The sequence below is a fragment of the Centroberyx affinis genome, unplaced genomic scaffold (genome assembly GCF_046629955.1).
Source record: "Centroberyx affinis isolate AG114_WGS23_722 - 3 ecotype Tasmania unplaced genomic scaffold, CSIRO-AGI_Caff_v1 ptg000767l_1, whole genome shotgun sequence".
NCBI lineage: Eukaryota > Metazoa > Chordata > Actinopteri > Beryciformes > Berycidae > Centroberyx > Centroberyx affinis.
In genome coordinates this window covers 219,511-232,181 of record NW_027279377.1, presented here as the reverse complement: position 1 = coordinate 232,181, position 12,671 = coordinate 219,511, and the positions used below count along the sequence as shown (strand labels likewise).

The 12,671-nt window shown below is 43.1% G+C and overlaps 1 protein-coding gene across 1 annotated transcript; it reads left to right on the top strand.

Moving 5' to 3' along the window:
- Positions 1-2,369: 2,369 nt before the first annotated feature.
- On the top strand, positions 2,370-12,591 carry LOC139644660 (serine-rich adhesin for platelets-like; the record flags this gene model as incomplete). The annotated part of the gene is made up of 5 exons (XM_071520107.1): positions 2,370-2,508; positions 6,503-7,944; positions 9,059-10,215; positions 10,681-11,852; positions 12,550-12,591. Coding segments are annotated over 5 exons (3,952 nt in total), but the record flags the coding sequence as incomplete, so codon positions are not given.
- Positions 12,592-12,671: the final 80 nt, after the last annotated feature.

The following is a 12,671-nucleotide window of genomic DNA, read 5'->3' as shown; positions in this document are numbered from 1 at the left end:
TGTTTGGTGGTGTATGTTTCTTAGTCCCATGGATAACAGGCCAAACATAGACGCAATGTCACATTGCAGCTACAATGGTGTTTGATAGCAGAAAGCTTCTAAGAAGAAACTACCTAAAATATCAACAGTAAACATTGGTTTGGTTTTGGTGTCGATTCAGCAATCATACATAGACAAAATCCATTGTAGAAGAGACAGAGACCATTTCTTCCCCAAAAGTAGCCTCAATAGACCAGAATGCAATGCAGCCACAAGAAGACATACTGTGTTTTGGACGCATAGGAAATGTAGGAAATCACTAACTGAATTAGAAATAGACGAGGCAGGTTGAGGGAAAGAGGGTACACCAAAAAGGTAAACATCACTATGACAAATTGATGATATATAACAGTGTAACTGTATCTGAGGGGGGAGGTTTCCTTTAAGGGCAGCTAGCCAAAACAATTTGCCACACCAAAGACAATAACTTCTGAAATACATTTTCTAGAGCACAAATAATAAGGAAACAGAATGTCCTAATAGATAAAAGTGTACCATTGAACAAATCATATTTTATTTACCTGTCTTTATTAATTCATTTTTATGATGTTTAATTAGTTCTACCTAAGAGCAAGATCAGAATGATAAGCCTATTTTAGCAAAAAGCAACTTAAACACAGGGGAAGAATCATAATATTAGGTCAGGCGTGGTTCATCCTACAGCTCAGCCTCGCACAAAGAATGTAAATATTGTAGAACATCTGATAGGACTCTAGACACTCCTCAATCCATCCACTGTTTGCAAGCACAGTATAACTCTGGGGAATAGGGACAGTTCCTAATCAAAACCATCCAAGGACAGTCCCATATATCATCCTAACTCTGACTTCATCCCATGTTGTTGGATTGGAGGCTGCTTTTCACAACTACACTCTTCTACACCCACTCTTGTCTGTATTCTCAGTATAACAGAATAATTTGACATGTAGTAAGCCTCTTCTTTATTCTCCTAGTCTGTTCTTATACCAAACATCTGGTCCTGGTAGGTTGTACACACTTGATCAACATATCAGTCAGCATATTTGCCTAGGTCAATACAGTCAGTCATTAACAATGCAGCCTGACTTCAAAGTCTTGGCACACTCTAAGAGACCAAATTCCGCATAACAATAATTCCTGTTAAATAGGTTGACTTTGTGACTCATTATACAGAAGTCTGCCTACTCAGTCAGCATCACTGGAAAAGTGATCTACCACTGCCTCCTTGTGGGGAAACACAGTACTGCAAAGTCTCATGTCTTGGTTTAGTGATTGGGGTTAGGGCCAATGTATTGCCAAATGGGAAGTGCCAACATTAAGTAACTTTCCTCTGCCTTCAGCATTGCAGTTTATACTCTGTCTTGATGATTTCCAGTGGACTGGGTGCCCAAAATGGTCACATTCCCTTTCACCTAACTGACCCATCCCACAATGCAACACGCATGCAGTGTTGTTGAACTGACAAAAGCGAGTGCTGAAACCTGGATATGTTGCATTATGCATTGTCACGGTGCAGTTAATGATATCAAACCGAGAGGCTGCCACGTTCCTGCACCTTGATCCCTTTGTTGTGAATATAAACACTGGAACAGCGGCTTTGTGTCATATGACTTCACTCGCTACAGTACAGCATTCCTTAAAGTACAAATGTAGCACACGTCTAGTGTTTGTTCTTGGTAGAAAGCTGTCTGCCATTCTGCTATGAAGGAGTCTTGATGCCAGGTTGGGTGTGTGATTTAATGCTCGGAGTCAGCTGAATAACTTTGGCTGCAGCGACGGAAAACCGGCCCTCCCGGAAATAGATGGGCCTCCTGATGTCGCACGCGTGTCCCAGAATGCTCGCTGGCACTCTAACTGAGCGGCACGTAGGCGTTACTCATGGTTATGCCGCTGCGGGGTGAATGCTGTCTGACCAGCATTTTCTCCCTCCTCTGGTTGTTTTTACCGACTGAAAACAAAGACGGAGTGCAAGGTTTTCAATGCACCTAAGAACAGCTAGAGGTGTCGGTGCACCTAGGAACAAAAACACACCCAGCCTCACACTGGAGCAGGAAGCGGTTGGGTTTTGAGGCTTTATTTGCATGTTGCTTATGAGGAACATAACAAAGAAACTATGTTAGGTTCATGTACTTACTTTGATGTAAAATTGACAAATGAACAACTAAATTGAAAAAAAAAATATTTTCCAAGAGATGTCCATAAAGGCTTTGGCGCAGGTTTTGTTATGAGCGGTTTGGATATTGCATAACATAATAATAACATAACATTGAGATGGGGAAACAAAGGCTGATGATATAACAGCCCCCCTTCCCCTCTTCTCCCTCTCTCCATTTCCTGCCTCTCTCCACCAGGAGCTATGACCAGATGAGTGTGTCCACGGAGTGCAGTTTCCGGACAGAATCGGACTGGGACCCTCATGACACCGGCTCTGTGATCAGCTTGGACATGGCTCAGCCGAACAGCCCCACCTCGCCTTCAAAATTCTTCAAGGTCAGTCTTCTTCACACCCAAAAGTGTGTTTTCACATTTATAATGAGCGTTGGGAAGGTTTCACTCAAAATGTGAGCTGTTATCGATTACTACCTACTTATCATTGCAGTAGTAGTACTGTAGTTTCACAATCTATATATTATGCAGTTGAACAATTTATTCCAATTTGCATACTTGTGAACTGAATAGTGTTGTTATTGTCAACAAGCATCACCCATTATTTTAATTCGATTTAAATGCCTTGTTCCTTTCAAATATGAGTAATGCAACAAGTAACCACCTATTTATATATATTTTTTAAAAGTGTCTGCAGTGTAATTATGGTAACTAGAAAGGTTTACAGCATCTACTTCTTTTAATCAGATTGTTGATTGTTTGAAATAGCTTTTAAGGATGATTCATTTTTATCAAAATCAAAGCAATGAATTAGCACAAAGTCCATCTGAAAGGTGTCCTCTGCATGGTTAAATAAAGGGGACAATTAATACATTTAATCAGTTAGTGGTGCAACACCTTCAACTCTTCCGGCTCTTATGACTCAGTGCCTCACTGAGGTTCGATCAATTCGTGAGAGCAGGGAACTTTATTTGTCATGTTAAAGCATTCACTGTCCCCCCCTTTCACATTTCCATATTGCCACTGTTGGGTGAAAACCTCATATCTCAAAAACTTTGCAGGAGCTGAGAAAAGCAGCCTTGTTTTTAGCTTGACCACCATGTATTTTGAATTTATCCAATGGGGTTGGACAGGGTTTTATAAGCTCAAGGATGGTAGAATTTTCTCAACCCATAGAGCAGTGTTTCTCAACGTGGGGTCCGGGGACAACCAGGGGTCCTTGAGGGGGTTCCAGGGGGTCCCCAGCAAACTGATGAATTGTTAAACTTCAGCATTATTTCATTTACAATTAGTTAACACAATTAGAGAATGTAGAAGAATGACTGTTTTGATAATAGTTTTTCTGTTATCTATCTACCTACAATACAGACAGTCATGTAGTTCTGGACAAAATCATATCTAACAATAAAAATATTCTCAGATTTGGGTCAGAGAGACAAAATCTCATCAAATGGGGGTCCATGGTTCTAATGTGGACTAAATTAGGGGTCCTTGATATGAAAAAGGTTGAGAATCACTTCAATAGAAGTGGAAACATGGAACTGATTAAAATTGGAATAACAAGGTTTCCACATGACAACAGTGATATGTTCTCAATCATTTAGGGCATTGTATTTAGTATTTGTGACTATTTAATGTTCTTTCCTAGTTAGCGATGAGAGAACCACTAGACTCTACCTGTTCTAGAACTTTGGAAACCCTCCTGGGTGCTGCCACTGGGTGCTACCTCTCCTTCCCAGTTCATTATCTCTGGAGCTGCACAGCTGCGTGAAACCACAGATTCAGACTTGAACCATTTCAAGCTGTTCTCTCTCACTTCTGCCTGTAGGGGACAGTGGTGAACGCTCACTGATACAGACTAAACCGTCTTCAGTAATAGAAATAACATATTTCTGGGCTGGAAGTCAGTGGTCTTCCCCTTTAAGATAAGATGACACACATATCATGTGGGTGATTTAATGGGGGTAATTATTCTATGGGATCTAATTGTCCCTAGGCTGTTTTCCATAGTCTCAAACTCGTCAAACCAGCTCTGCTCGGTATTAGTGTAGGAGTTGGAAATAACAATCACCTTTCATATTTGTTATGAAAAGTTATAGAATTTCAGGAATCAAGCATGTCATATTTAGAGTGTATACCAATGAGTCTGACTTTTATCTTTCATAATGAGAGAGAGAGATGAAAAAGCATAACCCCCTTTTGTTTAGCTCCAGTACACCACACTATTTGATTATAATTAACATTATTTTGTGTACGCGTGTGTGCTCCTGTGTGTGAGGTTTCGTGCCTGTGATCTTTGTTATCATCTGAGGCTGACAGATAAGGAAGTGGACCTTAATGCACACAGATATGGTACTGTATCTCCACCTACCTGACAATGTCACCTGAGTAAGTGAGTAATTACTAGGGAAATGCTTAGTGGATAGCTTGTGCTAGTAGCTTTATGCACACAGGAACGGTAGGTAGTCATTCAAGGTTGTAACATCTACTGGACACAAGAAATAGTTTATGCTCTTTATTTCCTTTCTGTCGTTTCATCACCATGGGATTGTGATTGAATTGAAACATCTCTGAGGTATGACAGTTTTGACGATATATCACCACAGAAACAACAGTGGATCGGGCCTGTTTTTACCAGTTTTTGCTGTGTTCATTGAGTAGGGTCCTTGCATTTCTGTCTGTTTAGAAATGAACTGGAAAGCCCAGCCACAAGCTGTGTGTCTTTACCTGTTGTTTGCTCAGTGGAATTATGTGGCTGTTGGAAAACAAAGGAATGAAGTGTGTTGAAACAGGATTTATGGTGGAAAAATTGCCTGTTTGCAAAGTGTTCTGTGTAGGGAAGCTGAAATACTCGTGTTTTACTGACAGAGCATCTGGGAAATAAGCTCTTCCTTTGGCAATTGTGGATAGAGATAAACCGGATTGAACATATTGGTCAAAGTAACAGTACTGATCTTACTTTTATAGTAATGTATCATGGCAATACCTGTGGCTCCTTTTATTCTTTATTATATTTTGTTCAAACACGAATGATCCGTTTATTGCTCTTATCTGACACAAGCTGTACCCCTCCTACCTATGGGCACTGTGGATAATAAAAGCCTATTGATTTGCTCAGGTTTAGTATGAGGAAGGGTGGGGTTTTTCGTTGGCAGGTCCATCCACGCCCTCACTATTTCTCTGGATGGTGAATTAATGTGGGTTGTTTGCCATGCGAAAGCTCTTTCACAATATTTTTTTTCACACTGCAGCTGTGATGCAAAAGAAGTCATGCCCTCCAGTTAGACCCTTTGTTCAGAAGCCGGGCCTCTTAGCACTAGACACACACAAGTAGATGTGGACGACGCTGCCTGTCTGTTTGTGAGAGGATTGACTGTTCGTTCGTTCAGAAGTAGGACACCGGTGTTTCACGCTTTCAACTTTATGAGCAGTTTGCGCGATCATCCAGTTTAAGGGACAATCTACAAAATGTAAACATTAACTTCTTTCGCCTACTATTTTTTGCGGTCTATGATAAATTGGATGTAGCACTCCAAAGGAATTCAACAAGTCAAAATGGTATGTAACTGTTGTTTTTATGTTGTGATCTATAGTTCCTCTGTGACTACAGACAGCCACGGTTTGCGAGGTGTGTAACATGCAGACATGGTGTTTTCTTTTTCTTTTTTGTGTCAAGTGGATGGTTTTCCTGTTGGGTGACTGCTTCCCTGCTGTCTGGGATGTTGAGTTAAAGTTTCCAGTCGAATTCTAAACTGTGGTTAAATTTGACTGGACAAAATTAATACTATAAATAGAGAACCTTGTTTGACCGTACAAGCAGAAAGACAAGTATTTGGAAACTACTGTTGTTTAACATTGTATACCGCTCCAACATTCAGTAATAAAATACTATGTATACAGTGTTTATTTGTTTGCCACCTGGACCCCTGGCCCAAGTCTTTCCTGTTGGCCTTCATTCTCTTCTGTTCATGTGAATACCTGTGGTAACTGACTCTTGAGCCGGGCATTACTGAAATTTTATATCTCCATTCCACCGGTTCTCCAGCCTGATCATTTTCCCACCGTGTTGTTTTTGCACCAGGAAGTCTGCCATCAGCACGTTCTATCTTTGACTTGACTGTACAGATTTTGAACATGATGATACCAAATCTTTTTTGTAAGGAATAGACACGAAGATATCTAATTTAAAGCGTGGCTCGGAAGAAACCGCATCAGTTTGTTATCTGTTTTTCTTGCCTGGCTTTCAGTGAGATTCCTGTTGAAGAGCATAGCTTTCAGTATTCGTGTTCTACTTTCTATTTGAACCAAGCCAAAAACAACGGGTGTGCCATCTGCTCTCCCCACCTGAATATTTATCTTTCTGTCTGTCCTCTTTCAGAGCTCGGATGAGAAGAAGGGAGTGTTTGATCGTATCAGCAGCTTCTTCAATACCAAGAGAAAGAGGAGCCAGAGCAGGCAGCTGTCAGACGCCTCCAACGATGGAAGTTCTGCAAGTTCCCCGGCCTCCCCGCTGTCCCCGCGTTCTCCCCAAGCCCCAGAGGAAGACGGGCTGAAGACCCCAACTCCTTCCCGAAAAGACAGCGAGGCAACCGGGCCGGAGGTGCTGGTGCATGGTAGCAGCCCCAGCCCCAGTGGCGCAAGCCTGTTGACAGATGAAGGAGTGCTTCCATTTGCGGACAGCGACAGCAGCGGCCGAAGCAGCGTGAGGGAGGTGCATGTGTGCAGGGTGAGCACAGCCAGCGGTGAGAGGAATTCTGGGAATGTGACTCCCACCCCTTCTGACCTTGCAGCTTCTGCATATCCGAATGCCGATTTCAGCTCTGAACCGGGCTTAACGGAATCGGTGGTGGTGGAGGTAAGCAAGAGGCTGCAGGTCCATCTGGAAGAGACCATCGTGAAGAACTCAGAGGGGTCGAGTGGGGACCTTACAGTGGGCCACACCACCCTGCGCTCATTTGAAATCCCCCTATCCAAGACATCCAAGGCCCCAAAGTCTCCTAACTTAACCTCTATAAGTTTTGAGTCCAAAAAGAACTCTCTAAAAAGTGAAGGGACGTTGGGAGTAACTTTAGACACCAGTTCTCGTTCTTCATCCACCTCAGATCCCATTGAGCCTCCGCAGGACGCTGGAGACTCTCTAGACATGGAGAGGAGAAACTCAACAGCCAGGGGAAAGTCTCAGAGATCCACCAGCGGCCCGTCCGGGGAAACCGCGACCACCACAGGGCGCCCCTCACCTGAGAGAGCAGAAGCACCCAGGAGCGCTTCTCCTGTCCAGCTCCACAAAGCCATATGGGTGGAAACACACCTGGGAGGGGAGGAGGAGTGGGAGGGGGGGAGGGAGAGGGAGAGGGAGGGGGAGGGGGAGGGGGAGAATGACAGGGATGTAATGAAAGGGAGGGAGGAGGGCTTCAGAGCGGACTCGCCTCCCGTGCTGGCCATTCCCGTCACAGTGATTCCCGTGGAGGACTCGTTTACTCAGGGCGCTCCAGACAGCCCCTCTACCCCCTCAGAGACTTTGGCGTCCAGTGGCAGGGAGCCAGAATCAGCCGTTTCCTTGGCACCCATCTCAGGGGAGTTCCAAACAAACTCGACCCAGCCAGAACAGCCTGACGTTGGCCCAGACTCAAGTAAGAGTCGTGTTCAGGACAGCCAAGAAATTCGTGTAACGCGCAAGACTGTGAAACTGCCTTCGAAGCACAAGGTTTCTGCCCAGAAGCCAAGTTCGGACGTGAGCGAGCAAGCGGAGAGACATCCGGAGAGAGACAAGTTCAGCAGAGATTCAACTTCAAAGACTTCCGAAACAACGGAGGAGAAATTGTGAGTATCTGTCTTTTTAAATTTTCTGTTGTTATTGTGTAACAGCCGCTTTGATCCCGAGAGAGAAAGAGAGAGACAGACAGAGAGAGAGAGAGAGAAAGAGACAGAAAGAGAGAGAGAGAGAGAGAGAGAGAGAGAGAGAGAGGCCTGGAAGCAACCTGAGCTCTGAGTTCCCATGCCCCATTGTATCAGAGGAGAACAATACAAGCTGAAACTGCACAGAGTCACTGAAATATTCATATATAGCACATTTAATTATACAGCACCGATGACAAATGTATGCGCCATAGGTTACACTTACAGTAAAATTCCTTAATGGCCAATCATTTCATTAGTACACAATAAATCAAGTCATAACTTTATAACTGCTGTGATTACTTTTGTTTCAATTTCAACTCAAATCAAGGTCACCTTTGCTGTGTTTACATATGGCGTCTTTTCACAGCCTGAATTAGTTAGTCATTACAGAACTGGATGGGCAACTGGTGACTGCTGCCTGCACACCTTGTTTGAGTTTAGGGCTTCTCCTCTACAGTGAATGTGCACTGTACTGCTCTCTATTAAAATAGCTAAGATAACTGCAGGTCATGTACATACCTGTAAAATGCCAAGAATTTCTTTGGACACTAGGATTGAGTTATAGCTCCATAACTACTGCAGGGTATTGCTTTTGCATAGCTGAAGTTTTTGACTGAGCACAGATTTTCAACTGTTAATTTCACATAGGTCAAACATTGTAAGAAGGGGAGCTGCCCTTGAAATTGAAAGAAAGTTCTCAAGTTTAAATTCCCTTTTTCACTTAAGACTTTCACGTAAGTGTGAATGTGAAAGTAGATTTACTTTATTTTTACTTGCATGTAGATTTTTTTGTTGCGACAGGTGATGTAAACATGTTCCTTGTTCCTTATTTAAAGAATGCATTTAATTTTACCTCAGGTATGTCCTACTGAAATTTGATTACACTAAAGATTTTTCTGGTAACAGTGTTTGCAATAACTGAATGATTGTAATGGCATTAAAGTTAATTGGTATTTATCTGTCTCCGTCCCACTCTCCCTTTGTTTCTTTCTCTCTCTCTCTCTCTCTCTCTCTCTCTCTCCATCTCTCTCCTCAGACCACCAAGCCTAGAAAACATCAATGCAGCGACCAAGGAAGCTAAACATGAGCCTACCACAACAACAGATTATATTACAGACTCTGACTCAAACACTCATGTGCCTTTAGCTAAACAAATTTCACCGAAGACAGACCCGGAGGCCTCAGAGCTTGATGACACGTCTGCAACCTCAGACATGCACAGACCAAAGCCACAAGCTGGGGCGTCGGGGCTGAGGGGCCAAGGGGCCAACCAGGCTGCACCTCCTAAACGAGGGGTTAAAGCAGTAGCAGAGATTAGGCTAACCACAGCAAGTAGAGCAAAGAGCCCGTCTTCATCAGTTGGAAGCAAGGCCAAAAATGTCACAGCAAATGGGAAGGGTTCCATAGAGAGCACGAAAGTGGGGGCTTCCAGTGATGTCCCATCACAAAAGGAACATAGGGATGAGAAAACAATTTCTGTGTCACCCACGTTAAAAGACCAAGCCACTCCAGGTAGCACCAGCAGTCCTTCAGGCACAACCAGCTCTAAGTCTAGAATCCCCAAAAAATCAACATCAGATATGGACTTGAAATCACCAGTGACACCAGATAAACCTTCAGTGGCTGATGTCTCTGGGTCAGTGGTCAGTTCCAAACCACAGAGACCAGCTAAACCCAAAGAAATTTTATTGAAATATACAGCTGCTAAAACCAAAGTTGGCAGAAAATCTAGTTTTGAGGAAGGTAAAGGGGAAAAAGCTCCGTCAGGGGAAATTTCCCCCACAAAAGCACCATCCAGGACAATACCAAAGCTCACCAAAGAAAAGTCAGTTGAGGACTATGTGAAACTTGTAAATGGACTGGAGAAAAGCCATGAGGAAAGGAGTATTAATGTGACCCAACCAACTGACAGGGACAACGCGGACGTCAAGAAACGGGGACAGGCACATCTGGAGAGCAGTGTTTCCATGACACCAAAGACCCGGCTACCCATTTCATCACCTGCAAGGAAGAAGAATGATGAAATACCTCAAACTAGTGGCACCGATTGTAAAAAGATTGTGGGTGAGACAGAACCAGGTATCAGCAGTATGTCTTCCGTGCCAGCCAGTCCAGAACAGCAGGAAATTACAAGTCCCGAGGAGAGCCTTGCTATTGAGATTCAACCCCTCGACTCTGAAAGTCCTGAGAAGGGTAAGACAGCACAGTTATGTGTAAGAAAAAATCCATCAGAAAACAGCTAATATATGTTATTTCTGTGATCCTGTTCAGTCTTGATTACTGATGTTTTTTTTCCCCAAGATTTTCTAGACTCATGACATCAATCCTTGGGCTCCTCTGTTGACAGTGAATGAAAAAGCAACTTTATAGAAACAGTTTAAATTTCAGTTTGTGGTTAATATCTTAAATAAACCTCATTTGGATGTCAAAGCTCAAACATTCTAGTGTTAACTGTCAGTCTCCAATTGATTGTCAATGGAGGAGCTCTAGGTTTTGTCTCTTGATAACATAACAAATTAGAGTTTTTTTTAAATACTTTTTCTATGGTCTCCAGCTTGGAGCAATAGTTGCTCATGTTTTAAGGTAGTGATTGAATTGAACTTTCAGCTTACATGTTGTCATTTTGTTGTATTAAAACTGTTGTTGTGTCTCCAACAGGAAGTAAGCTGCCTACAATCTTGCCCAAACATCTCTCCAAAAGGAGCATTAGCCAGGAGGAGAGCGACACACCCGCCTCCTGTCCCTCTCCACCTCCCACCAAGCGAGAGAAAGCTGGCTCACTGAAGCTTAGAAAACAGAGTGACACCCTATCTGCCACCAGTAAACAAAGCCCAAAAAGTCCAGTGAGGGATACAAGTGACCCGTCATCTTCTATGAGCAAGCTTCCTATGCGGCGTCAGAAAAGCCCCATCAAAGTTAACTCCAGAAAACTTCAAGATTCCCCAACCAGGAATTCCTCAACCACATCCACATCTAAACAGAAATCTCTGCTGGAGGACTCCAAAACAGCTGTCAAAGTGTCTAAAAATACTGTGGCGGTAGACACTGAGCCGCAAGACCCAGTGAAGGATAAGACCACTGATGATAGATTATCATCTCAGTTTGATTGTAAGTCTGTGCAAAGAGATATATTACTGGTCAGCTCAGCAGTGGAAGAAAAACAAATTACAAAAATAGATGACCAGTCCAGTAGCTGTGAAATCAAGACAGACAAACTGGCTGCCATAGAGACAAGTGATTTAGTGAAGAACATAACCAGTCCTACTGCTGAAGAATTTTCCAAAATTCAAACAATACAAGGCGATGACGCAGTTATTACAACAAACTCTCAGGTAAAAGCTACACCAGTAACGGACCCTACACCTGCGGCAGTGCCTAGCAGTGAAGTTGTAAAAACAATTGGAGCTCAATTACCAGTCAGTCAAGCAAGCAATGCTGAGACAGATAGCCAAGGAAGAGAGCATGAGGCCAAAGTACAAACAGAATCTGAGTCTCCACCTGCAAATGCACCACACATTGAAAGTGACGTCACCACACAGGAATCACAAGCAATATTACCGCCAGAATCTTCTCAAGTCAAAGTAAATGACAAACCCATGTCAGAGATAAACCAGCCAATAAGTAACATAAACCCGGATTCAATCCAGGAGAAAAGTCTTTCAGAGCCAAACCGTATTGTGTTAGCCCGGGACATTATACCTTCTCATCAGGATTTAATGGATACGTCAGCTAAACCTGTGGTGACTGACAACATTCACCGTGACATCAAGACCCACTCTAATCAGAAAAGTGTTGTGCCTAGTAATGCCTCCCTGAAAGCAGCAGATGAGGTCATATCAAAACAAGAAGAGATTAGCAAAAGTAATCTGCCTCCTGAATTAAAGGAATTAAAAGAACAAGATACTGATGGGAAAAAATCAACTACAGCCACACCCACTGCGGTCTCAGTTGATGCTAACCTGGCCAAGGCAGAAGAGCCAACTTTAACTGGTCTAGCGGATGATAGTTTGTCCCCTAATCTAGCCATGGATTCAGTGAAAACCAGTGAGGAACAGAGAGAAGGCAAAGAGGAGATCGACAGGAAACCAGAAAAGGCCTCGGATATGCAAACAGAGACTGTGATTGTTCTGAAATCTGCTGAGAATGTTGAGAATCAGCTGGACAAAGAGCCTTTTTTAGTCAGACAGAATTTGGCAGAAGAACTTAAGAGACTGGAGAAAGGCACAAAACAAAATGAAAAGCTGAATGAAGCAGGAGTGGAAAGCACTGACTCAAAGACCAGTTGCAAAGAGGAGCTCAAGTCTATAAGCTTCAAAGATGAAGTAGAGAAAGGCGTTACAAAACCAGAGAAACCTTCAACAGAGGCAAAGCATCTTCAGCGTGATTCAGAACAGGAACCAAAGACAGTAGACACAAAAGCTCTGGAAGAGAAGTGGAGAGAGGCAGAACAAGCAGAAATATTAAGTGTACTCCCTGAAAATGCAGTCTCTGTGGTCGATACCAAAAAAGAATCTAAGATCTTTGCAGAGAGTGGAGATAAAGAGACAAAGCAAGCGGATCAGCAGATGAAGACATCAATGATGAACACTAAACAGGAACCCAAACAAACTCTCACAAAAGATGAGAAGGTGAAAGACAGCGATGCAAAA